The sequence below is a fragment of the Scomber scombrus genome, chromosome 9 (assembly GCF_963691925.1).
Source record: "Scomber scombrus chromosome 9, fScoSco1.1, whole genome shotgun sequence".
In the NCBI taxonomy this organism is placed as follows: Eukaryota; Metazoa; Chordata; class Actinopteri; order Scombriformes; family Scombridae; genus Scomber; species Scomber scombrus.
This window is the reverse complement of record NC_084978.1, coordinates 19,829,942-19,855,274: the sequence shown is the minus strand read 5'-3', so window position 1 is coordinate 19,855,274 and position 25,333 is coordinate 19,829,942. Positions and strand designations below refer to the sequence as shown.

Genomic DNA, 25,333 nt, shown 5'->3' with positions numbered 1-25,333 from the left:
CTAGTTTGGCAGTTTGGTCTGAGTTTTGTGAGCTGTGTTCACTTTCTTTTTTTTCTTTTTTTCCCCCCAGCTTTATCAAATAAACATGCTGGTACTAAAGTGTGACATCACTACTATATACTGTAAGTGTCAAACAATTTACTTATGACTGATGTTAAGAAATGTTCTATTGCACTTCTGATTTGGCTAGGAGATTCGCAGATTGGGGGGGGCACAAAATGTGATGAATTTTAATGAATGTGATGAATGAATGTATGTTCAGTCCAAAATGGTGCCGCAGCACCAACTAGCGGCTCAAAGAAACACCAGAGTTTTGTCTCTTTGTTTTCGATACTCTTGCTTGGGCTACAGCCATAGAGCTTCCTCGGGCCAAAATACATTTACAAACACTGTCATGAACTGGCTACTGTTTAAATCACACGGTTGTGAGTGAAATGATAGAAAATAGGAATTTGATTGCGTAAAAATGCTAATTTGTTTAAGATAGATATAGGTTTCAGTGATAATATAACAGATTAATTGGGGATGGGGATGGAGAGCTAATTAAAACATTAATACATATATATGCATTGTGTGTAGTCAGAATAACACATTCATAACACAATTCATTATCCCTACAAATACAGTCATTAAAAAGAAAAATTGTGAATTTTTAGTATGCCAAACCACTTGTACAAAAATGTAGAAAAAAATGTGTTGAGTTTTGTAGAAAGACTTCCGTTGCCTCTGTGTTCCCCCAGGCTGTTTACTGAATGCTGTTTGTTGTTGTGCTGAATATTTACATTCGCCCACACACCTTCATTGGATTACCCAAAACCTCTGCCTTCTAACTCCGACAGCACCGACAGCAATGCTGGCCAAAGGCCCGACAGGGACCAACCGATCGCAAGAAGGGAGGGGAAAACCCTAATGCAATTTGTATGGCACAAAGCGCTCGGCAACCAGATGGGAGCCAGGCTGACTTACCTGAAGCAGCTTTCCTTATTTACTTCAGTGCCCAAGGCCATGTCAGACAAGGGGGGAGAGAAACATGTTAGCCCGAGCAAATTATCACGGCTTTCATGTGGATAACGTTCTATCAGATCCTCCCACTCCGCAGAATGTAATGGAAGCAGAAGCAAAGTGCTCAAGGCCTTCACCTCCAACGTGTTCTCATTCGAGGCAGGACAAGGTGTGTGTGGAAGATAAAGAAGCAGGTCCCAGTCACTCTCAGCCTGACGACTGTGGCATCTAGAACATTCTGCTCTTGCCAATCATCAGGGTCAGGATATTGGATGGAGAGTAATTACAACAGGGGCACTTTTGTAAGGGCACTGTGGTAATTCACAGCACTGCCTCTGTGTATCCAGTGTGTGTGTGCTATTAAGGAAAGGTTAGGCAAACTAATTATGTTGGACAGTGTACATAAATAGAAAAATCCATTGCTTTGAATTAATGTCCATTTCATGTAATCAGTCGTGACATTACTATGGTAGCTGGCGACCAGATATAAATGTGAAGCCTACAAATGGAAACCAAATTTGAACACACATGTAATATCACTTGCTGACACTGAAAAGCTATTCTGAAGTTGCGTGCATCAATTCATTATCACGTTCCAAACCTGTGAACACCTGTGCAACTAAAAACACACTTGAGCTCCATTTATGTATGCTGCTCCATGCATTGTTGTGACATCCTGTGTGTACTTAATGTGGTGGTATGTCAGTGACAAATATGGCGGTGAAATATTTTGCAAAGATCTCACTTCTCTGAAACAGGCAAAGTGAGTACATAATCCATTATTTCTACTGAGCTCAAACAATTTTCTCTCAATCTTATCCTTTCACATTATTTTTGAGCAGATGAGAGGTCTGATTTAACTTATTGTAGAGACCCATACTATCAGTCATTTTAAAGCAGAGTTTCAGAACAGACACGTGGGCTCACGACTTTCATTAGCGTTTCTTCTGTCCCACACCATTTTTTCATCTCACACCCGCCATCGAGGCTCCACCTGAATCTCCTTGGAGTGGCATTGGACTGAACCCAGCCGGATTGATTGGAGCGCTACCTGCTCTCCTGTTTGTCAGCCATGAATAATCTGTAACGACATTCAGAGCATCAGCGGGGGCCTTGCAGCATGCATTCATTGTGGAAAATGGACAGCTCAATCAAAAGAAGCTCTTGAAAGGCTGGTCATAACCGGAGGCAGAGCCTTGACCCAGAACGCTGTCCCACTGACTCCAGTCGCCACCCCACCAGCATCACTGAATTGGAGGCCTGACTACTGTATTCCCCATGAACCCAGCACTTCTTTTTGCCTTCCACCCTCCCTTTTCTGTTCATGCCTCTCTTGCTCTTTAATGGACCAATGCTTCACTCAGAAGGCCACATTATCCTTGTTAAGAGACAGACGTTTATGGCACCACCTGCCATTCTCAGCTTTCCATGTCAGGTAGCATGGGCCACCCATCACTACCCTGCTTTACATGGTAATTGAAATTTGAAGAGTTGATGATAAAGCAGTTATGTCCTTGGCTCTGTGACCTGGGGTTAACTTTAGATTACTTACACATGGAGATATTGTACATGTTGTGTATAGATTGATTTCAACAGGCTGTTTAGCTCCAAACTTGTTTTTTGACAACTTGGCTTGGTGTCAGGTTTTTCTTTCATGTAGGAAAGGTAAAGTAATTAGTCTGAGGATGAACACATTGTTGGTCTTTTGAAAAGAAGCTCTGGATACTCGGGGGTGCCGTTGATGACATCGATGCCATCCTGTACAAAGAAGAACCACAAGAGGAAATGAAACACTTAGAGCTTTTGACTGGTTGCCAGGATGTGCAGACGGTGCATTCTTAAAAGCGTTCATCTGTGATGTCTCCCCTCAACCATTGTGAACTCTCTCCCTTGAAATGGTGCATTCCCCTGATGTAGAGTCACCGAACCCTAATCCTCCTATATCCACTGATGAATCCCGGCCACATACACACCGTAGGGATGCCGCCTAATTGAATTTCCTTGGCCACAATGAACACACACTCAAGACCAGCAATTCCAGTCCTTGCCTTTGATAAGCAAATGACCCCTATGGAATTGAGGTCACAGCCTGCGAAAACAAGAGTGAGGAAGAGAAAAATAAAGTCCCGCACTCCGACAAGCCCAATATCGACTCACCCGGGATTGAGTCCAGTGATGTTTACCCTGTGTGTGTTGAGCCCCTGATGGCTCAAGGGGAGATTCATCCTACCCACACACACATACATACACACAAATATATCTGTGTCTTTTTCTCTGACTGTATGACTGTGTTTTGTTAAGTGTTAGTGTTCTTTTCACACATTTGAATGGAGTCCATGTGTAAATAATCTTGTTGTTGCCACAGATTACAATAAAGCACAGTACAGTAAATGTTGGCTCCTTTGTATGTGTGCCAGCGGATCTTGTAATGGCTTGTATTATACTCCCATGCCTGAAGACTTTGCAACAAACTCCATCATACAATAGTAAGGTCAGTCAATTCATGAACTCAGCTTCTCTGCATCTCTTTCAGTCCTTTTTTTTTTTTTAAATGTATCCCCTTTCATTTGTTAAAACTCACTGACTCTTGATGCAAGCCAGCATGTTTGCACTGGTTTCTTTAAGCCTGTTCCCAGAGTCTGCAGCCTGGATGCTTTTATGGCTGTTCCTTTTAGATCCAAGCTCTGCATGCTCTGTCTTACACACGGATTGTTGATTAACAGATTTGTGTACAGCGTAATTTCCATTTCCATTGCTTTTCAAAATCCTATTTGTTCCCCCACACTTTTACAGTTTGATTTGCTCACAAAAAACTCTATAAACAGTGTGCACTGACTGTCCAGTCTTCAATTATTGCTGTGTACTCATAGACAGTAAGCTTCACAAGCACTAGCAGTTGATTTTAAGTAGTTTTTCTTTTTTCTTTTTTTTGCCCTGTGTTTCGTGTCTCAGAGGTTGCCCTAATTGCTAAGGTTTGTTGGGACTGTATGCAGCCTGAGATGAAGACTCCAGGCGCAACTCAGGGCTTAAAAGCACTGCCACCTTCCATGTCTGTTTTTATTTACAGTTAATATTCACCTTAAAAGAATTGACTACCAATCAAAGATAAGACAGTAAAAGACGGTGCTCTTTGTACTGGAATATTACATTATTTATCATCAAGTATCAAGGAAACTAAAGATGATTTAAGTACACAAAGTGAAGGATTACTATACTGTTATTGTGGAGATATGACAGACTTACTATGAACTTATAGCTGTTATCAACATATATTCTGCTTGATTTAATCTCAGATATAATGAAACATGACGGGAGAACTTGAATTGCTGACTTATTTTCCATAAAGTGTTGTAAGAGAAGAGAAGTTGCTCTGCACTGTCTGCCTTGTTCAGTCTCCCTTGCAAGATTGCTCAATTGCTACTTTTTGTTCTCTAAACAGTTGTACAATTACAATACAATACTTTATACAGCGATAATTCTGGTGTTTAGCAGTGATGTGTGTGTCTGAAACTGCAGTTGTCGACCTCTGCAGACTTGTGTGTACAGCACCAGCCAGGAATGAACCTGTAACAGCAATCAGGTATCAATGTGTCAAAAAAATGTGTAATACATATTCATTAACTGTTGTCAAACATGGAGTTTAGGTGTGAAGTGGTATTTACCATGAAAAGACAGGAGCTGATTGTATTAGTGTGATTGTGTCTGAGTGCACGTTCTTCTCTGTTTGTCAGCTACACTCCATTTCAGCACAGTATTACAAAGCATGGAGGTGTGTGCTTTCCACAATCAGTGGGGTAAGCGCAGCGTACCAAGTTGCCCCATTGCACTCCAATAAAAACATACTCACTAGGGTGCCAGCTGTAAGCCCAGGATTCATGCGGTGTCAATCACATAATCACCCTTTAAATGTTCACAGTAATTTCACTGAGGTTTGGGATATGAGCTCATTTATAAATGGGCTGCAGATCAAACCGAAGGCTGGGGGAATCATGTCATGTTTTAATTATAGTTTAACAGGAATGTTAAGTGCATGCTCAGTGTCTTGCATTAAAGGAAGTGCAAATTTACTCTTACTCTTTTTTAGCTTTGAGCACCTTACAGATAGCTTAGCATACTATTATGAATCGATATTGATATAACTGTGTCATAAATGTACCAATGCACTTTTTTCAGAAAGACAAAGCTTTCTGTGAATCAATGCTGCAGCGGTGGTATCTGTCGACTTTGATTGATATTCACAAAGTTTTGTTTTACTTACTGCTGTCCCTGTTGAATTGACTTTGGAAATAGTAAATAGCAGTGTGTCCAATAATTATTAACTGCTATAAAATTACAGTCCTATTTTGTTCAGTGATGAGATTATTTTGTCCTACTTATTAATTGGAGTGAAATTGGACAGACTGACTCACAGCAGTGTTACTGGAAGGTGTCAGACACAGAAAGCAGGTAATTATGGAGACAGGAAGAGATAAGGAAACAGAATGCAATTACTCTGGCAAGCAGAGCTTCAAATTGCTCTTCTTAGGATTCCTCACCTCAGGATGCTATTGTTCATGCTTTGCATCTCCATACTGATCTTTATTCCTTTAACCCTCAAGCTCGAAGAAGACGGGAGGTTAGCATTAATCAAATGAATTTCTACTGTAAGAAGAGCCATACAAAGACACACTGCATTGCTGAATTTCTAATGTATGTATTCCAATATATCTTTCCAAATGATTTTGCCTAAGTAAACTGCTCTAAGCTCAGTCTATATGAGGGCCATCAAATGTTTCTGTTGTTCTTCATATTCCAAGGCTTCTATGATTTCTCAGATTTAGTTTCATTTAACTTTCAGGTTTGGGGGCACTCTTCAGATTGATTTTCCCCATGTGGGGGGGTGTAAATATACAATAAAAAAGAAAGAAAATCTGAGTAACTACTACACGTTTTCCCAGTGTACAAGATATATGTTGCACATTGCTGCATACACTGTACATAAAAGGGGGGGCATACAGGTACTGTAGGTAGTAGAATAACTACTATCCTTGGTGTTGCCCTTGGGAAAAATGTGAGTATTGTTAATTTTGTATAATGTGCATACACATTTTTTGTTTTTTTTAACCTTTTTATATTTAAGAGAAAAGCCAATTGCTGCCATACTGCTGAGAAGGAGCTTTCCTTCTGCTCCATTTATTCATTCTCTGTAGTGCCCATTTTGTTACTTTAGCCATTTGTTTTAGCTTTTAGGTGCTTTCTCAGCCTGTGCTGTACACTCTCACTGCAGACACACACGCACACACACAAACACACAAACAAGTGCACACAAACACACATCTGAAAGAATAGCTAGAACAGAGAGAGTCAAAGAAAGAGTAAATGAGACTGAATTCTTCACCACCGCTTTTATTTCACAACAAATTCAACTTTTTTGGCGAGATTTGCTCAGTCAAATCTTAAAGCATAAGCTAAACATACTGTACGTATATCTTTATTTTCCCTTGTTAAATTAGCTGTGAGTGAGGCACATACGAGACCTTGTTGGTGAAATCTTTCACACAGCGCAGGGTGTTGTTGATGCTCAGAGTGGCGCTTCAGGGCTGGATTCACTGCACATGTACTCACATTTATAGTAATCGCATATAGAGAATATAGCTGCATTTAGACGCTAATACATGGGGAGGCTGCCAGTGACCCTCACAGCTACTTATAACTGTGTGGCTGACGGCAATGGAGCCACTTCTCTCAGCGACAGCTCATGCCACCGCTAGGCCAGCCTGAACTTACTAAAGATCCCTGTACAGTTTCTCAAATTGCTTACGAAAAATTCCCATTTAGGTTTGATGAATACACTATCAATGCAAGTGCTTTATGTAATTGCTGTATAGTTTTGACGGCCTGATAGGTGCCACTTAGTCAAGCTTCAGTCAGCGTCTGTCTGGAGCTGGAAATGATCATTGCAGACAGATCAAGTATGTGAGGGGAGAGTGAGAGTGTCACAAAGTGCTTTTATGTAAATGGAAGTTGAAGAGTGGCTCTCCATTGAGTCTTAAATATACACTGTATACTGCATGCTTCACTGTCAGTCTCGGGGATGTGTCCTCTATGACTATAAAGTGGTCTGTGTTCATAGGAAAGGTTCAACACCTTGTTTCTCTGAAAGACCCAAAAGAGAAAAGATCAGACGGAGAGAGCTGGAGTTGGACCTGAAGGAAAAAAAGCAATTTCTTCATCAGAGTGAAGAGAAAGTAGAACACATGTTAGGGAACCAGGGTCAATGCTCAATATATAAAAGATACTTCTGGATTACAGGTCCCAAATAAAAGGTCAAAGGAAAATGAAATGATTGTCTCTCAAATATCAAAAAGACAACACTATATTGTTTGAGTGGTTTAGGAGCGTGGATTCTCTCTTGCTTTGTTTAGAGAAGGGTTATCTTTACTTCCTCCCTGAAAAGCAATAAAGCTATTTTTGCCCTGTATTACAGCAGCATTACTTGTAACTGTTGTGGAAATGCTCCATAGATTGTGAATCCCTCCCCCCCACACAACACACACACACACACACACACACACACACACACACACACACACACACACACACACACTCATACACTCAATCCTGGATTTAATAATAGAGAAGCAAGTCGGGCTGAGTATTTTTTATTTGTAGAGTGTTTGTTTAGCTCTTCCTGTTTCCTTCCCAACTGTAGCTGTTTTCACGCCCTCCAAATTACACCAAGGATAGCTGTGAGGCTCTCTTCTCATTTCCTCAGTTAACAAGCACTCTGTTTATATATGATTATGGTTCTCTGTTTGTTTATTCAGCCCGGCTTTTTAAATTACTTTGCCGGTTTAGTGCAAGGTACAAAATGCACTAAAGGATTCATTTCAGCTCATTTGTTTTCATACTGTTGAGAAATATTTATGGTCATTTCATTCCTTGCAACTGTCGAACGAGCTGATGGGGATAAAAACTGCGCTCATTCAGCTCCCCTGTTCACCTTTTTGACCGTTACTCCCATGTTTCCTTCACAGCGCTGCCAATCATGCAGGTGACAATTGACATCACCAGACAGCAGGTGGAGAAGGTCTTCGGTCTCGATGAGTACTGGTGTCAGTGTGTCGCCTGGAGTACCACCGGAACCCAGAAAAGCCAAAAAGCGTACATCAGGATTGCTTGTGAGTGCACTTTAAAATTATCACTGATGTCATTACAAATGCAAACGCTGCCTAACAAGGTGCTTATATATTGCATGTCAGTATGTAATAAGAAGACATTAGGAAGATGAGTTTTGTTCACTTTGGGTGGTGGGGGAGGGACTAACTTTCATTTAACAATTAGCCCAAAGGCCATTATGACTTGATGCTCTATAGTGTATTACTGTGATTACAATTTAGTTAAATCATCTTCCTGGGCTCCTACTTATAAAGAAGAAAATATCCAACTCTGGTAGGTAGAGAGAGCGAGTAATGCATCGGCTTAAAGGCAACCTTACAAAAAAAAGTGGAACAGTAAATTTGAGTATACATGAGCATATTTTTCACTGGATACAGTATATCGGCAATGATCCCTATGAAAGTAACTGGAATAAAAACAGATTTGAAATTTATTGCTGTGTAGCAATCATAAATCTCTCTGGGGAACACAGACACATCCCTCGCTGCAGCCTCAAAAGCTTTATTAAAAGAAGCCATTTTACATATGAGTATTTTAAAGCATTCTGCCTATTAATTCCGGCATAAATATGCATTATTCTAGACAGAGCTGAACACAGCTCTGTCTCCAAACCACCAGACATTTTGAAAACACACATTCATTATCCAACCTTGTTTGAGAGCTCAACAAAGCCACTTAGATGTAAGATAAGGACACACACACACACACGCGCGCTTTAATAATGATCCATGTGCGCACACATGCACAGGTTCACATTTGTGATACTGATGTGCACGCGCACACTCGCATAAATCTGCGCCTTCCAGGACTGTTCTATCTTAAGTCTCCTCCAGTCCCATTGTATCGGCTTTAATTAAATTGAATGTCGCGAAACACTCCGCTTGTCTTAACGTTTCTCTCAGTATGATTGGTCAGGACAGACTCAACGTCAGTTTAAAGGGATTCAGTATCGGCTCACAGCCGCAACGGCAGCCCCTCACAATACAGTAACACATTGCTTCGCTCTCAGTCAAAACCTGGGGTGAACACATCAAATTTGCACCAACCTGGCAGCTATCAGTGGCTTGTCAGATACAAATAGCCATTACCCCCCCCCCCCCCCCCCCCCCCCTCCTCGTCTCTCCTTAAGAAACAGGCATTGCCAGTCTTACCTGTGTAATTCGCAGCCTGGGCTTACAGACAAATATATAGCAATACTTAGTGCAACAGTAAGAGTATTCAATGAGACGTGATGTGAAGCCCCATGCAGTCAGCCAGGCTTGCAGGAGCTCTTGTCCAGGCGCCTCAGGGCTTTGTTTTCGTGTGGCTGCTCCAAGCCCTCATACAGATGGAAGCTGGAGGCTGGCGGATGCTGGAGAGAGGAGAGTGGGTGAGAGGGGAGAGTGAGGCGTAATGCAATTGCTTTTGCTTGATGCCGGGCCCCTCTGGCAGCAGACAAACATCTCTGATCCAGCCAGGCAGCCTGTAATAAGCAACAAGGTTGGTGCCACCCATTCCCGTGTGGCTTTGGGGCCAACTGGAGTGCGACATGCTCAGTGAGGCCACGGGTGGACATTTCAAGAGAGGGAAATTTGGGAACATCACTACGCCAAGTTTTTTAGACAGAAGTATATCATTTAAGCCTCACTAGCTCTCAAAAAGATCTTAATTTACTGTGTTTCATCACATTTCTTTTTTCCTACCAGACCTGAGAAAGAACTTTGAGGAGGAGCCGCAGGGTAAAGAGGTGGCATTGGACCAGGAGGTGTTACTGCGCTGCCATCCCCCAGAGGGAGTGCCACAATCTGAGGTGAGATACAGACACGGAAGATATTTATAGGTCCACATCTAGCATCTATTTACCCTTTCTTCACCAGGAGGATAAAGAGCAAAAAGTGGCTCAGGATCAGTTCCCTGGCGTCACTCCCTGCTGCACCGGGGATCAGACAATCCTGTATGGATAAATTACACCTCTAATTATTCCCCATTATTGATTTATTATCTCTGTTACATCTCTGAGAAGCCATATATCACATCATCTCGTCACATCACTCAGGATAGGCTTGGAGGCTTCACTCCCGTTTGGCATCTCTAAAGGCCTATCCATAATTAATGGGTCTATTTGCCTCACTCTCGCTATCTCATTCTCTATCTTTCTCCCACCACTCCATGTACTGTATCTCTCGTACACTCTTGTTCTGTTTAAGTCTCTCGCTCTCTCCATGTTTCTCTGTGGTGTGTGTCTGAGTTTAGAGGACCAGACTGGGGCCAGCTGTTTAACCTCGTCTGCTGCATCCTCCCAGTCCCAGATAGACACTAACAGCTCTAATAACAACACAAGAGGAAGTTAGGCCAGCCAGTCAGACAAACCAGACACCAGGAGCAGCAGACTAGCCAATCACACCTTGACAGTGTAGGGACAGTTTGCAGAGAAATGGGAAGGTGCCAACCACAGTTCAACAGAAAAAAAACATCAGAGCAGAAGTCACCGCTGGAGAAAGCAGAGGTAGCAGACAAGAGTAAGAAAACCCAATTATATGCGGCATCACAACTGGAAGTAATACCAACAACAATGCAGCAGCAGAGCAGCTACTCTCGAGACGGCACAAGGTCAAGTGAGAGTAAGAAAACAAGCAAGCCAATCTGAGAGTAAACCAGAAAAGGAATAGCATCAGTTTTGGCTTCTGAGAGAGGGCACAAAAACTATACAAAAGACCACCAACAGCTACAAAGATCTATGCCCTGCTCAAAACAGAGTAAACATATAAATAAGTTGGAGTATAAATACATTAATTCAATCTAGATATCAAGTTACATCATTTCTTTTTTTCTTTGCTTTTGTCTGTTTGATTGCATATAAAAGATGTACCTCTCAGCTGTTCTTGTCCATATTAAAAATCTCTCATCCACAGTATATGTGTTCACTGTAGTGAATTTTGACCACCGAAACATATTTCCAGGTGGAGTGGCAGAGAAACGAGGATGTGATCGACCCAGCGAGCGACCCCAATTTTTTCATCACGACTGACCATAATCTCATCATCAAAAAAGCACGACTGGCAGACACGGGCAACTACACGTGTGTGGCCAAAAACATTGTGGCTCGCCGCAAAAGCAACTCCGCCACGGTCCTAGTCTATGGTAGGTGATAACTTCTATTCTACAGGATACACTGATGTTAGAGCTCTGTACGCAGAGGTCTGGACTCAAATGATGCCCAGCTTCAAAATATACAAACATAAAAAAATTGAATTCATTTTTTTTGCCTGTTTTTTGTCTGCAATGTTCCCACATTAACATCTGTGTGATCCCTTGCATGGAGAATACTGAATTATATTTATCAGGTGGTTGTAGTATTATACCAGATCCTACAGTATATGTAGTTTCACGCACATGTGCCATATGGTAACAACTTGCATAAGTCAGCTCTATTTTTCAGCTAGTAATGAATTACACTATCATAAATAACTACATAAATAGATAGTAGTGTGTCTGCACATTAATTAGCACAACTTAAAATGTTACTGGCAGCCATTCTGCCTAATCTGGCAGTCTTCTGTCTCGGGGCTGCCATCTTCCTCCTTCTCTGTAGTGGGTCCAATATGAGAGAAGAAATTGAATTAACGGCAAACTGTAAATAATGACTTGGCTTGATAAGCAGACTGACCTTTATTAAAATGCAGAGAAACAGCATATTTTCTATCACAGAAGGTTACTTGGGTACTGGCACTACTATAACTTTGCATATATTACAGCTTGGCTTAATGCTCAGATACATGCAAACAGGCAATGTAAATCACATGGGAATGCATCATTAAAGCAACTTTCAGGATATAAGAAATATATAATTTGGCACAATGTCTGTCACAGGGTCTGCTTTTGTTGAGGGTGATAGAAAAGATGATTACAGCATTATGATCTGCTGTAACGTCAGAATCAGAGTTCTTGTTTATTATGTCAGATGTGTCAGAAATGGAAAACACACAATATGCCACAAAAACACAGTGCAATGTAGAGGACCACCCTCAGTTTTTGCACAATTTGTTTGCTATGAAATCATTTTAAAATATAATTATTTGAAGGTTTTTGGTTTTATTATACAAAGTAATTATACATAAAGAAATGTTTGAAATACATTAAAAAAATTGAGTGCACTGTAAGTATTTACACCTCTTGTGAAATGACGGTGTCAGTGGGAATTCTTTTATCAAATTTTGATGTTATGCAGTTCCCCTATTCAGGTTGTAGCTACTTGAATATTAATTACCACTTAGGATTTCTGTTTTTTCAGCCAACAAAAGCTCAGTGGATTGTAGGGGGTAGCAATAATTCAAATTCAAACAACATAAGAACAGCATCAAATGTGTCAGTCATGAGATGTGGAGGGCTTTAAAGCCTTTATGTATTGAAGAAAAAAACAATTATGTTCCCTTACCATCTCCAGAAATATACATATGGGGGAACTTATCTAAGGAAAATAAAGTATCTTCTATATTGCACATGACAGTATCCAGTGAGAAATATATCTGCAAAGTATTATATCCTGTGAAGTATTCTTACTTTTTTAGTTTATATGAATGTTTACTTGATAAAATCAATACTTACAAATAAAAAATGTAAAATAATAGCAGAAATAATTTTGTAGTTCAACTTGTGCGAACCCTCAAGAGGGTCCAGATGTTTAAATAGCGCAATATGACTGTAAATGAAGTTGAAAATTGAGGCATGTGCACTTTCACAGTGAACTAGAAAAAAAGCGCAATCATTCTTACTGTTGATTGTAATTTATAAGCTTGTGTTGAATGACGCTGTGTATTTTTTCAGATGTAGAAATCTAGAATTAAAATGACTATGAAGGCAAGAGCATTCATGCTCTTTTTGTTTGCCTTTCTTGTATTGTCAAACAAGTGTTCTCTCTCTTAGACCTGGCAAATTGTGAACAAATTGCTGTGGTGCTTGCATGTGCAATTTTATTTCTTCCCATCACGTTGTGTTCTTGGAAAGATAGCAAATGCACTACCATTATAATGTTAATTGAGGTTAAATCAAAATAGAAGGCCCTAACTGCTGTTTACTTATGTTGCTCTATAGCAGAACAGAAAGAGTCCACCATGTTAGCTGATCTGGCTAGCTGTAGCAAGTCATAATAACTGCTACTTTTCAAACGGGGTTCAACAGGGGGCCAGAGATGCATTTTAACAAGGCCTGGCTGGTGTGACTGCACTCTGTGCTAAGAGGTAATCAGGGGCCGAGTTGCCTGGCAATTTACCTCGCTGTGGCGGGCAATCAATCGCATAGAGAGGGCAAGGAAATGATTCAGCCACGACAAGCACAGGAGAGAGTTAGGGGGAAATTAGGGAGGGAGTATGTACAGAAAAGGAACGACAGTGCTGTTCAAGTCAATAAATCAGGAATCTCTATCTGGAAGCTGAGGCAAACACAGTAGATACAGGAAGGAGGTGATTAGAATTAAACCAGTGTTGTTTGATTTAATCAACTACCATGATCGAGCTTTATAGCACACCAATTTCCTGTCAATAGATGGTTAAGGTGCAGAATATGGCACTGGTTCAGCAACTGGAGCTTCAGTAATAGGAATTCAGTTTTTGAACCCCATGAACTTCCTGTTTCAAATATAAAAGCTAAATAAATGATTGTGTTGTTCTCTACAATTCAAAGAATACTTCAGTTTCATGAATAACACGTAATGGTGTGAAATCAGTGGTGGATGCGAGACGGACACAATCTAAATTACCGGAACAACCGTGATATATTTATCTTTCAGTCGTGTGTTGGCATGTCTAAGGAGTAGGAGGTATTTTTATGCATTTTTTGACCATGAGCAGTGTGCTATAAATTGAAATTTTTCACAGTGATTATATTTTGACTATATAATGAGTTTTTTTTACAATCATGCATTACTTAAAGCTGAAGTGCGGGACTTTTATATATAAATGAATGTCCATTACATTCAAGCCCTTGCCAAAGAAATTGAAACAATATTGGTTAAGCCTATCACCGCCAGGTAAATCTCTGTATTTTGCAGTATACCAGAGTTTTTGAATCTGGTGTCTGTGGTGACTTTCCTGTACTGGTGCACCAGTAGTGATGAATTTTACATCAACCAGCAATGATTGGTTGCAACTGACAACTGGGACAGACTGTCCTCAATGCTCCCCAACTGTGTCCTATCACCAGGGCAGGATCAACTCACGTAAAAAGCATCTGGGGTCAGCAGAGACGTCAACATTGTTTGTGTAATTACTCTCACTGCCAGAAGGGGGACCAAAATGTTCCGCACTGCAGGTTTAAGTGAAATTTGAAGCGATATTTAAATTTCCACTGGTTACTTTGCAGCCACTATGCCTTCCTCAGAGACAAGGTCAAAAATAGCAAGCTGTCATGTTATTTTCTACTCCCTGTTGAAGCCATTTTGTTTTCACTACAGTTGGCTGTAATTCCAACTCGAAGACAGAAAGCAGCCCCCTTTTTTTCTTGCTGTTCCATTCCCTTTGCAGAGCTGAACAAATGTAACAGCAATCATGATTATTCTAGCACAACACACCTCTTTTCCTTAGTGCATGTCGGGTAATCCTGGCTGCTCTGTCCCTTCATCCATCCATCCCTCCCTCCAACCTTCTCCCTCCCTCACCCCTCCATCCCCCCGGCGCTGGTCTAACAGTCAACGGCGGCTGGTCCACGTGGACCACCTGGTCGTCCTGCAGTGCTGTGTGTGGGCGTGGCTGGCAGAAGAGGAGTCGGAGCTGCACCAACCCCACACCACTGAATGGAGGCACATCCTGTGAGGGGCAGAACGTCCAGAAAAGTGCCTGCGTGGCCACCTGTCCAGGTAACTCCCAGGCAACCCTGTTTGTCCTGTGGCGCTTGGCTTCCTGTGGCTTCCTTTTTGCATTTTTTTGCATCTAGAAGTCATCAATTCATCTTTATTTTGGCTGCCCTTTTGTAACAGCACCTCCAGGTCTTTTCTTAGATGTCAGTGCTTCTGTTGTTTCCTGCAATTAGACCGCTTGCACAGCAATTTTAGAGCCTATTAGTCCTCACAGTAAGGCCTCATCCTGCAAGTGATTTATTATCCTGCTTTGTTCACATGTCTCTTTATCTTCTGCGCTGTATGCAGACCCTGCTTTTATGTCAGAGACGTGTCTGCTTTAAGAGACATGGTCCCAGTCATGGTTTTGTGTCAGACTAGCTAAAACATTTGTTATTGTTTGCTGCTCAAGCTATGTAGTAAATATGGGCAATAAAAAGGTGAATTATGGCAGCTTGTGTGCCATGTTTACGTGTGAGGAGTTGAGGGCGTTTCATTTGCCTGCCTGTTCTCCCTTGTGAGAGCATCCAAGAGGCAGAGTGTCCTGCCTGATACTGAGCAACACGTATTGATCTCTGATAGCCTGAGATGGAAGCTACTTCATTTGCAGTCCTACATTAGCCCCCTGACAGAAGAAGAGATAGAGAGCGAGAGACAGCGAATAGGAAAACGGAGGTGGAAGGTAGAAGCAGGGATAGAGACAGATGGAATCAGATACAGTGTAAGGAAGGCAGAAACAAAGCCCCAGAGTGAGAGAGGGAAGAGGAAAAGTGAGAAAGTAGAGAAAGCCTGAGTGTGTACAATCCATAGCTGTTTTGTTGGCAGCAGATCAGTCTGTGGACATATAGCTGGGGCCCTGCAGCCAAGCTGACCGCAGGAGAAATCTCCCATGCTCGGTAAATAGCAGAGAGGGAAATCCAACACCTCTGGCAGTGGCAGCTTCTCCCTGCCTAAAACAGAGGTTATCTTCCTCTGAGAATCGGGGTGTTGCGTTACACATTTCCCATGTAAAGACATCACTAGATGTCAAGCGTGAGTGTAAGTAACATGGCCCGCTGGAATATAGCAGGGTAAGGAAGACAAAGGAAACACAGAAATGCATGACACTCTGTCAGGATGCTATCTGGATGGATTTGGAATTATTAGCACCAGAGCAACGAGTAATGGAATTAGAGGGGTGTCCAGGGATGCTTGACATTCCCCAATAGCAAAGCAGGATACTGACCTCCATGAGCTTAAAGAGATTAATGTCAGTCCAAGCTGCTATTGTTAGACCAAACCCCACCCTCCTCTATCTTTCTCTTGCCCCGCAAGGAGAAAGTGTGTAATTTCAACCCTTAGGGTGCTGTCACAGAAATTGCATTGTGCCCTGTGAACACAGTTTGTGGAGACTTTTAGAGCGAAAGAACTCCTTTTTTTTTCTCTTGATGAGAGACGCTACAACAGCTTGACCTCTCTCACACCTCTATCAGTCCTGTTGTTTGGCAACAGAGGGTAGTCTCTGCTTTCTTTTCTCACTCGTTACCTTTCTCAGACAGACATCAGTTGAACAGACAACCCCAGCTGTCGGCACCCAGAGAGGGTTCCCTCTCAAGGCCAAAGCCCACCACACCGGAGCCTGGGGATGATGGGCTGCTGTTTCCAATCACAAGTGGCACCGCGGCTCTGTTGTGTACTAATAGACATACCTCTGAAGTCCCCCAAGATGAACTGAGTGCTCCAATCATTTGTCAGCAGGCGCACACACAGCCCAGCAACGACAATCCCAAATACAATTGAATCCTTGTATTGATTCATCAAACACATGATTAACATGTGTATAAATCACCAGCCTGAATGTACAAATAGAAGCTTTCACAAGAGTCACATTCAACAAGGGTGAGCGGATGAAACCAGGATACAGAGCATTCGTACATCCTGGATAACAACTTTAATTATCATTATTGTTATGGCTTTCACAGGTCTAATCTACTAGATGCACAGTAGAGGGTGATTTCCATCCATTTCAAAAGAGAAAATCTTGAGATGAATGATTCACATGTGGAGCTGTAATGCTGCAGATAGACATCATGTTATTTATTTAGACATGGCTGACATTTGGATTCAGAAGCAGTGTTCTTTAGTTGTTAAAGTCAGAATTGAGAGCCATTTTTCCTCCACAGTGCCTTTTGTTTTTGAGATGCATTTTAAAGAAATTGCGTAATTTAATGCTGGTCTTGTTTCAAGAGTTCATTAATTATGTAGACTATGATTCTTTGTTGATTATTAGCTCTCTAGTGCATTCAACTTACAGCATCAGATCTTTGAAATGGGTTGTTACAGAAAAATATATTTAGTTTTTTTTTTCAGCTGCTTATTCTGTGTGCAATTTGCTGTTGCAGTCTGTTCCTGTTTTGTATAAAGCACATTGATGGTTTGCTGCACTTCTCCTTTGGGGATAAAAAAGATGCTGTCAACTAAATGAATATTCGCTGGAAACAAATCAATTTAAATTTGGAACCAACAACATGGAAAGACTATAATGTTTCTCTGTGTTGCCCAGCTAAGTCTATATATATTTCTTGTCAAAATGCCGATGGCCATGTGTTATTCCACATTTTAAAAGTAGCATGATTCCCTCAGAGCAGTGCTTAGCTACAGACATGCAACTTCCACAGACTGGCGCTATCTGTGATGACTTGTACTAGTAGCTGAATTCTCCACGTTTATTGACAGTGACTCCTGTGTCTAAATGTGAGCTTCCACCTCTCATTGGGAAAAGTGTGAAGCTAGAGAGGCTCATCTGTATTTTTGTCTAAGTCTCCAAAGTGTTTAATGAGAGTTGGCAGAGGCCTGTGTGGCAGATCAGATGGGCTCCATGCTGAGAGAGACACAGGGAGCTGTGGAGGAGGCGGCGGCTAAGGCTAAAGCCTGCGGCTCAGAGTAGAGCAGATCAACACTTGAGACAGCAAGTAGCCAAGCTCTGCAAGAGCTTATCTCCATTTCTCTTTCCTTTCTCTCTGTCCCTTCCATCTCATCATATTCCACTGAAGTATACAGCATAAATCAGCAGTCCATCCCTCACCCTCTCATTGACTCCATCCTGTGCTGACTTGTGGTCAGAGCCAACAGTCATGGCAAAATGTCAGATCTTGCCAACATTTCTGACAGATACACAGTAGCAGAGCCAACAGCAAATAGTTAGTCCGCAGTTTTGGAAGCAACATGGTGATACCTGCCCCACACAAATTAACCAAACTGTTGCTTGATATGAGAGAGAACAGCAAACAACCTGAAGAGATTTCTAACTTGTGTGAATTATTTAAATATTGCACTGATCCCTCCGGCTTGCCAGAGGAGTCATGAGAATTCTGCTAGATGGAAAATAAACAGACTTGGGGCTGGTGTATTTTTGCATATGTACTTGTAAGTGTGTGTATGTGCATGTACATACAAGTTAGCACCCATATGTCTACTGTCTGCACTGTAGGCAAGTGTCTAATTCAATACAATACTTTGGAAGTAAACATTTGTATGTCTTTGGATATCGTCAGATATTGTTTTGGAGACTATATTTTATCCAAGGAATAAATTATAGCTATGGCTAATAAATGTGACAGAAAAACACATTAGTTCACTGCAAAAAGATGGTGGCCATCTGGTGACAGCCTTGGATCAGCGCTGGATCATTCTGTGTCATTTGTTTTGGTTCACCCTCTTCATATCTCATTCAGTCTTCTGTTTTGGTTTATTCGAGTGGTTTGGTTAGCATAAGGGAGTAGGCTTGTTCAGTTATCGATTATACACTACATCTCAACCAGCAAATGAAAATCTGATTTATAAGATGTGTCAGAAATACAGAATAATGTTTGGTGATTAATCTCTGTTGCATCATTCACTTCTGTGGCTGAGCTATCAACTCCTTCTGTGGCTCTGTGGTTTTCTGTGGCTTTTTTTTTTCCATCAGCCTTTGAACACTGGGATTAGGGGTGCTTACTGTGCACACATGTGTGTTGACAGGACAGTGGGGGCAGAGGGGCAGCCTGCTGGTCTCAGTGGTACTTGTCTTCCTCCTCATGTTCCTCTCAAGGACACAAAAGCCATAGGTGTCCAATGATCTCAGACTGTGTCCGTCAGCAGCCATTGTCATTTTGAACAACAAAGCCTTAAACAGGCCCTCCTACCGACCTGTAAAGAATGGTTGGGTTCCTTTTGCTTCTCCCCTTGACAACATGTCCATTGCGGGCTTGCCACTGGGCTACTGTATTGTATTACTGTCCCTCCTCAGAGACCTGCCTGACCTAAAACCTGCGGTGCTGCATGATTGAAAATCAGCTGTAGAGCCTTTTGCAGTAGCGCTAACAATCTCTTTCTGGGGATTTGATAAGGAAAACTGTGGCTGCGGATAACATTTTTCTTATGTGGATTATGAAAAAGTGAAGCGAGGTTTGGTTTTGATTTCAGCCTTAAATTAAAAAAAGGCAAATCACAGAATAGTGTCAATTCTTTGGCTCACTGCATTTATTCTAACCACTTATTATCTTTCAAAGAAGATGGAAAGAGGTACTTCTATGCTGTCCACGCATTTCTTTGGTCTCTGCTCTTGTAAAAAGCCTCTTCTGTTTCTGAAATATTTGCGACATGTGTTCAGAGTCAGACAGGCCAGGAAGAATTATTTATATATATCTTCATCTTTCTTTAGATTTTCCACCGCCTTGTGTCGCATTGCTTGTGTCTCATCCATATTCTCACCCTGTTTCCACTCCAATCTCTGTGTTTGAAAATGTTATTTGCATGGCCATTAGTTTTGCTTTGTGGTGTAAAAGAGAGGCAGAATTTCATCGCTTCATCAGGGCAGATGTTGATCTCATCTCTTTATTTCACAGTGGTGTGGATAAACTGAGGGGCGACATTATATATTCATTAGTATGTAATTCGCTATTCAATCATTCTCATTCCCAGCCTGGATAATCAGCCCACTGGCCCACGGATGGGTCCACTCAATGCCAAACAAGGACAATTATCTGATTGGTTCTGCTCTCTCTGCCAAATGGATCTGACTGCAAAGAGGCCCGAGCTATGTCAGCATCCCACCACACACACACACACCAGCAACCATTTCGACAAACATGCATGCATGACTTGTGTGGGAGCAGGGTCTAATTCACACACCTGTGCTTCCAACCTAATATGCTCAAAGCGCCTTTCAGCTAATTTTCCAATCGTGGATTGGCTTGAAAACCGAATACTATCATCACCCAGAACAGTCATGCAATAATAGGTATCCCACTCTGGGTAACTTCTCACCATCCCACTAATGTTTTATTAACCAAAGCCTCTGACCTGCAGTGGGTCAGACCTGCTCTCTGGGAGTCATGCCCCCTGCACTCTTTATGGCCAGGATTTATGAGCACTTGCCCTTAGGTCAGTCAAGAAGAGGGTTACTGCTGTCATAGAGGTGTATGATTATTCTCTATGCATGTGTGTGCAGCTCTGGTGATTCTCAGCGGGTACCCATCACCCTTACATTTGGGAGTAAGAAAGAGCTAGACGGTAACCTTTTTCCCCCATGAGAGCTCATTACTGCTCTTTTTCCCATTAGCCCTATGGTAACCTTCCACAGGCCTGGCGCTGTGTCACTCTCAATATCACTCCCAGCCACTGGTTCCCCCACTCCTCTGGGCCACAACGCCAAATTACCCCCACCTTTACAAAATGGCCTCCCTCTCTTTACATGTGGTAAAGCTGCTGATATTTCTTACAGCAGGGCATGCTCAGGACTATTATTGGCCCATTTCCATTTGTTTCATTTTGCTCTTGCTATTGGGGGTGTGTGTTTGAAGTTGGTAGACAGAAATAGGCTGCAGGTGTAATGTAAATTTGTCTATGTTCCGAGTAATACCACCTGTACTGAGTCTTGCATTCAAATACACTGCAGGTGATGCTGCAAACTAAGGCCGATTTAGTTTCTTTTCACAACTGTTCATTTTTAGAGAATTTTTAAATATAGATATTTGTGTGTGCATGTATTTTTATCCAAATATCGTAGAGAAGACTAGAAGGCTAATTTCCCAGGTGTCAAATTTCTTCTCCCTGTACAGATTTAGTTTGTTGACAGCTAGATCTTCCAGGCCACAGCACTCTTGTACCAGTGGGGTTTAGCTTAGTTGCATCTGATTTCCATGTCGAAAATAAACAACGAAAGCAGAATAGAGACAATATGGCTCTCCTCAGCAGTTTCACATGCTTTGGTTTCCCTGTGCATCTGCTGGATTTGAGTGTGTGCAAGTGGATTTGCATGTCTTTATAATGTTTACCAACTAGGTTTCCATTTTAGAGCGAGTAGATTTGCACAAGATGTATTCCATCAGTTGTTCTCGTCTCACACGCAAATACACCACTGCTTTTACACCAGCGTTGCATCTGAACTTCACTATGTAGAGTTTTAACAGTTCACTCTGTTTGTAAGGAGTTATAAGTTGTTTTATTGAGACTGTTCAGCTTTTTTTCCTCGATCAATAGTTTTTCCTGTGAACTAAAATAAAAGTGTTTGATGTGAATCGGTTTGAGTTCTTGCTGTTTTGTGTGTGTCTTTGTGCTTACCCATGTTTTTTTATTAAATGTGTGTTTGCAGTAGATGGAGGCTGGAGTGAATGGAGCAAGTGGTCGGCGTGCGGTGCAGAATGTTCGATGTGGAGGAGCAGAGATTGCACCCAGCCATCACCTGGCACCGGGGGCAAAGACTGCCAGGGGCTCGATCTCCAGTCACTCAACTGTACAAGCGAGCAGTGCCCACAGAGTGAGTGCATTACCATCCACATACTGCAAACCATACTCTCACTGTTCAACTTGGTGAAACAATAGAAAAGATGCAGTAGTTTGTTTTTTGGGGGTTTTCCCATTTTTCCGCTACATTAAGACACACAGTTCACTATGTATTTGCTTATTATAACTGAGCTGACATAAGCTATAAATGAACATGTTAAAAATCAATAAACTGTGCTCAAAAAAAGATGCAGAGCTGTAGCCAGAAAAAAAAACATCACTGTAGTGGGGGTTGTTTTTAAAGAGGCAAAACGGACTCTCAAAGCCAAAGTAGAAAATCTACTCAAAAATATCAGATTCAAGTAGAGTAGATCACAATCAACACATGCTGAATAGGTGTCGAGGATTAGCATCAATTAGCCCTTGACCCACAGCAGGAATAGATGCATTATAAGAGCTGGATACAGCTCCGCTGCTCAGCCTTGCAGCCAATTTTTACCATTGCCCATTCACAGTATTTTCCCCATAGACCACCATTGTAAAAGAGACATCTATAAAACTGTTGACAGGACACCTCAAACTGTAACCAACCACTACCATGAAGTCTATGGGCTGAGGGGGAACTTGCAGGTGGAGCTGCTGAAAGACTACTGTGCATATTCAGTGGGCTGTATGCCTCCAGAAGTAAACCCAAAAGATAGAAACTCTTCTTGGTGTATGTGCACACCAAGCAATTCTTATTGAATTTGGGCGTCATTGGGTGACATTTTTGGTCTAGAATCCAGCTCTTATAATACATCCATGATGGCAGGTAGCTAGAGAAAGGCTTTTCTCTTCCTGCTTTTTTTCCTTTTTAAAACATTTTCCACAAGAGGAGAAAGTGTCCTTTTTATTGGAACAAATAAACATTGTATGCCTCCTTATGGCCTCTATTTTTTGTGATAGATGGTCAGCAAAAAAACTTCATAAAGGGAAGATGTCCATCTCATAAGACACTTGTACTGACAGAAGAATTGTCTATGGACCACTGCTGGCACATCCCCACCTGCATGACCTTTTACAAGATCAGTTCTAATTAACAGTGGGGTGACACACAGTGCCAAGATAATACACAATCTTTTCACCTGCGTCAGGGCTGTGATGCTCTGTGACCTATTAATAGAGCTGAGAATTAAACCATCTCTCTTCTGATTAAAACACGTCCTGCCAGATGAAGTGCCACAGGTCAAATCAGCTGTGAAAACGCAGTATGTGTGTGCTGTGATTGTTCTCTACGTGCTTATGTTATGTGTATGTATAGCTGCATAGTTTATGTGTATTTCATTTGCTGTGTAAAACAGCCATTGCTGTGTTGCCACTCCCTGTGTCATTAATAGTGCACGTGCATACTGAAAAGACTGTGCGGCTTAGCCGGCAGCTGAGTGGAAAGTGGCACCACAGGGTCCACTGCTGACCAGATGGACATGAAGGGAGAGCTCTGTCACTCCCTACAGTTATCAAAGACAGAAAGATCCTGCAGCTTCCCATCCAGAAATGATGAGTCTCAGGGTGACATCTCCTAGAGAAAATGTTATAAATAGTGCCCTCCTTGGCTGATCTGCATGGTAAACATTGAGTTTAATGGGATTCGGTCAACATGGGCCAGTGAATTTATAAACTGTATTAAGTTATCCTGCACTGATTGACATGATCAGATAGACTGATGCATGGAGAGTGGGGGGTGGAGACGGCCAAATAATAGTTGCAGTTATGTACTTTGTGTGTGAGTGTGTGCATGTGTGTGTGTGCGTGGGGGGGGTGAGAGAGAGAGAGAGAACTGATAGCTGAGTTCGGCTGGTGTAGTGAACCAAGAAGCTCAGTCGGCCAATCATCAAAGGTCAGCAGCTCCTCCCCAAAGAGGAAAGATATATACACAAAGATGCCAGTCATTGTTCCTCACACACACTCGTACAAACACGCACAGTCACTCAGTTTTTACTATGACAGTGTGGAGCAGAGCGCTGGCCTCTTAAGAATGCCTGTCCCAATCTGCTCCCAGCAGATGTGATTCCATAGACAATTGCTGTGTGAAGTATTATAATAAGCAAAATAGCAAGATGGTTTTGGCTTGTCAGCAACTCCTATACTTCAACCATGTCTGCAGGCTATTAGCTGAGATGGAAAACTTACCCCTGAAACAAAGGCACTCTTCTCTCTCAGTGTAATCGAACAACACAACTGCAGAGTGAGCCGCAGTTACTCTGCAACAAAAGATGTCCTCTGTCTGAGGGCCTCACAAACATCTCTAATCTCTCTCATTAAGTCAGAAATGGCATACGTTAAATGAGGTTATTGTTTTGGCATATATGAGAATCCATGTGCGGCAGCAAGCTTTGTGTGTTACATCTCTCAAAACAAACCGATCTGACCCAGGCAGGATCATTTTCATAAAGTGAAGCCCAAGATGAAGAAACGCAAAATCTGTGCAGAGAAATAATAAATATGTTGGCAACTTGCCAGAGCCAAAATGACAACCAGGTGTTAGAGGGCACAAAGAGGATAGTGGGAAAAATATATTCTCAGGCCCGGGAAATTAGGACAACATAAAAACAATTATTTGGCTTAATGTGTTTAACGAAGGTAATGAAGTTAATTTGCAGCAGCATCCCCTTTTGGGGATGTCACAATTGATTGTGCAAAGATCATCAAACTATTAATTCGTCTTTAGACCGTTTTGAATTTGGGGGCTAATTTGGTGACACAACAGCTGATGTTTTTGTCATGAGTTTGTCAGAGTGGGGTCACAGGCTGCGTGAAAAATGGCTGAACATTTTTTTTGGCCCATATTTCACTGGGACTCGCTGAGGGATGGGACGACTGTATTGTGGCAATAGTAATGGTCACGTTCACTTTGAGAGTTTTAGTAGCCATATTTCCCTGACCTTAAGAACTCCAGTGTTATTCATCTTCAGGCAAGTGACTGGGATTGGCCATGGCATGAAATATATTCTCAGGTCTCTTGATAAATACCCAAGGAAGAGGCGCAGGAGGCTGCAAAGCTTGTATTTATCAATGCTGGGGAGAGAAAGGAGCAGGTAGAGCAAGTTGAGGACTATCAGGTGCAGACATTGTGCTGACTGCTAATGCTACATGATTCCAAACTTCAACAGAAGCTGAGTACATCACCTCAGACAATGTACCCATCAGGCCTATTTCAAGTCAAAAACTGATCCCCAACCAGCCAGCCCTGAGGTGTGTCTGAGAAGTTGAACTTAAAGCACAGGGAGAGTGGACAAAGACAGAGATTGGCCCGAGGTCAACTCTGAAAACAGCTCATCACATCCACAGATTATCTGCAGGCGGGTGTCAATCATGAAGAGAGGTCACACACAAAGAGAATCAAAAGTTGTGCGCCAGCAATTACGTCAAGTGGACATGAATGATGGAGTGGCGGGCAACAGAAAGGAGGAGAGGTAAATTGGCAGTGTGTGTGGAAAAAGAGAGAGGGAGGGCACGTTACAGGGGGACTCAAGTAAAGCCCATCCAATTATAAAACCTGATTAGCTATGTCAATTAAAGTGTGATGAATGTCCTCTCAATTATCGGCTGGCATCATGAGAATCAATGAGCAGGGCCAGGAGG

At 42.0% G+C, this 25,333-nt stretch overlaps 1 protein-coding gene across 1 annotated transcript in view; it reads left to right on the top strand.

Moving 5' to 3' along the window:
• unc5a (unc-5 netrin receptor A) overlaps window positions 1-25,333 on the top strand; it is a 65,752-nt gene that overhangs the window by 12,108 nt on the left and 28,311 nt on the right. The window contains exons 3-7 of the mRNA XM_062425276.1: window positions 8,019-8,162; window positions 9,846-9,949; window positions 11,100-11,280; window positions 14,822-14,989; window positions 21,582-21,746. Coding sequence (XP_062281260.1) covers window positions 8,019-8,162; window positions 9,846-9,949; window positions 11,100-11,280; window positions 14,822-14,989; window positions 21,582-21,746 — 762 coding nt within the window. The remainder of the gene's footprint in view (window positions 1-8,018; window positions 8,163-9,845; window positions 9,950-11,099; window positions 11,281-14,821; window positions 14,990-21,581; window positions 21,747-25,333) is intronic.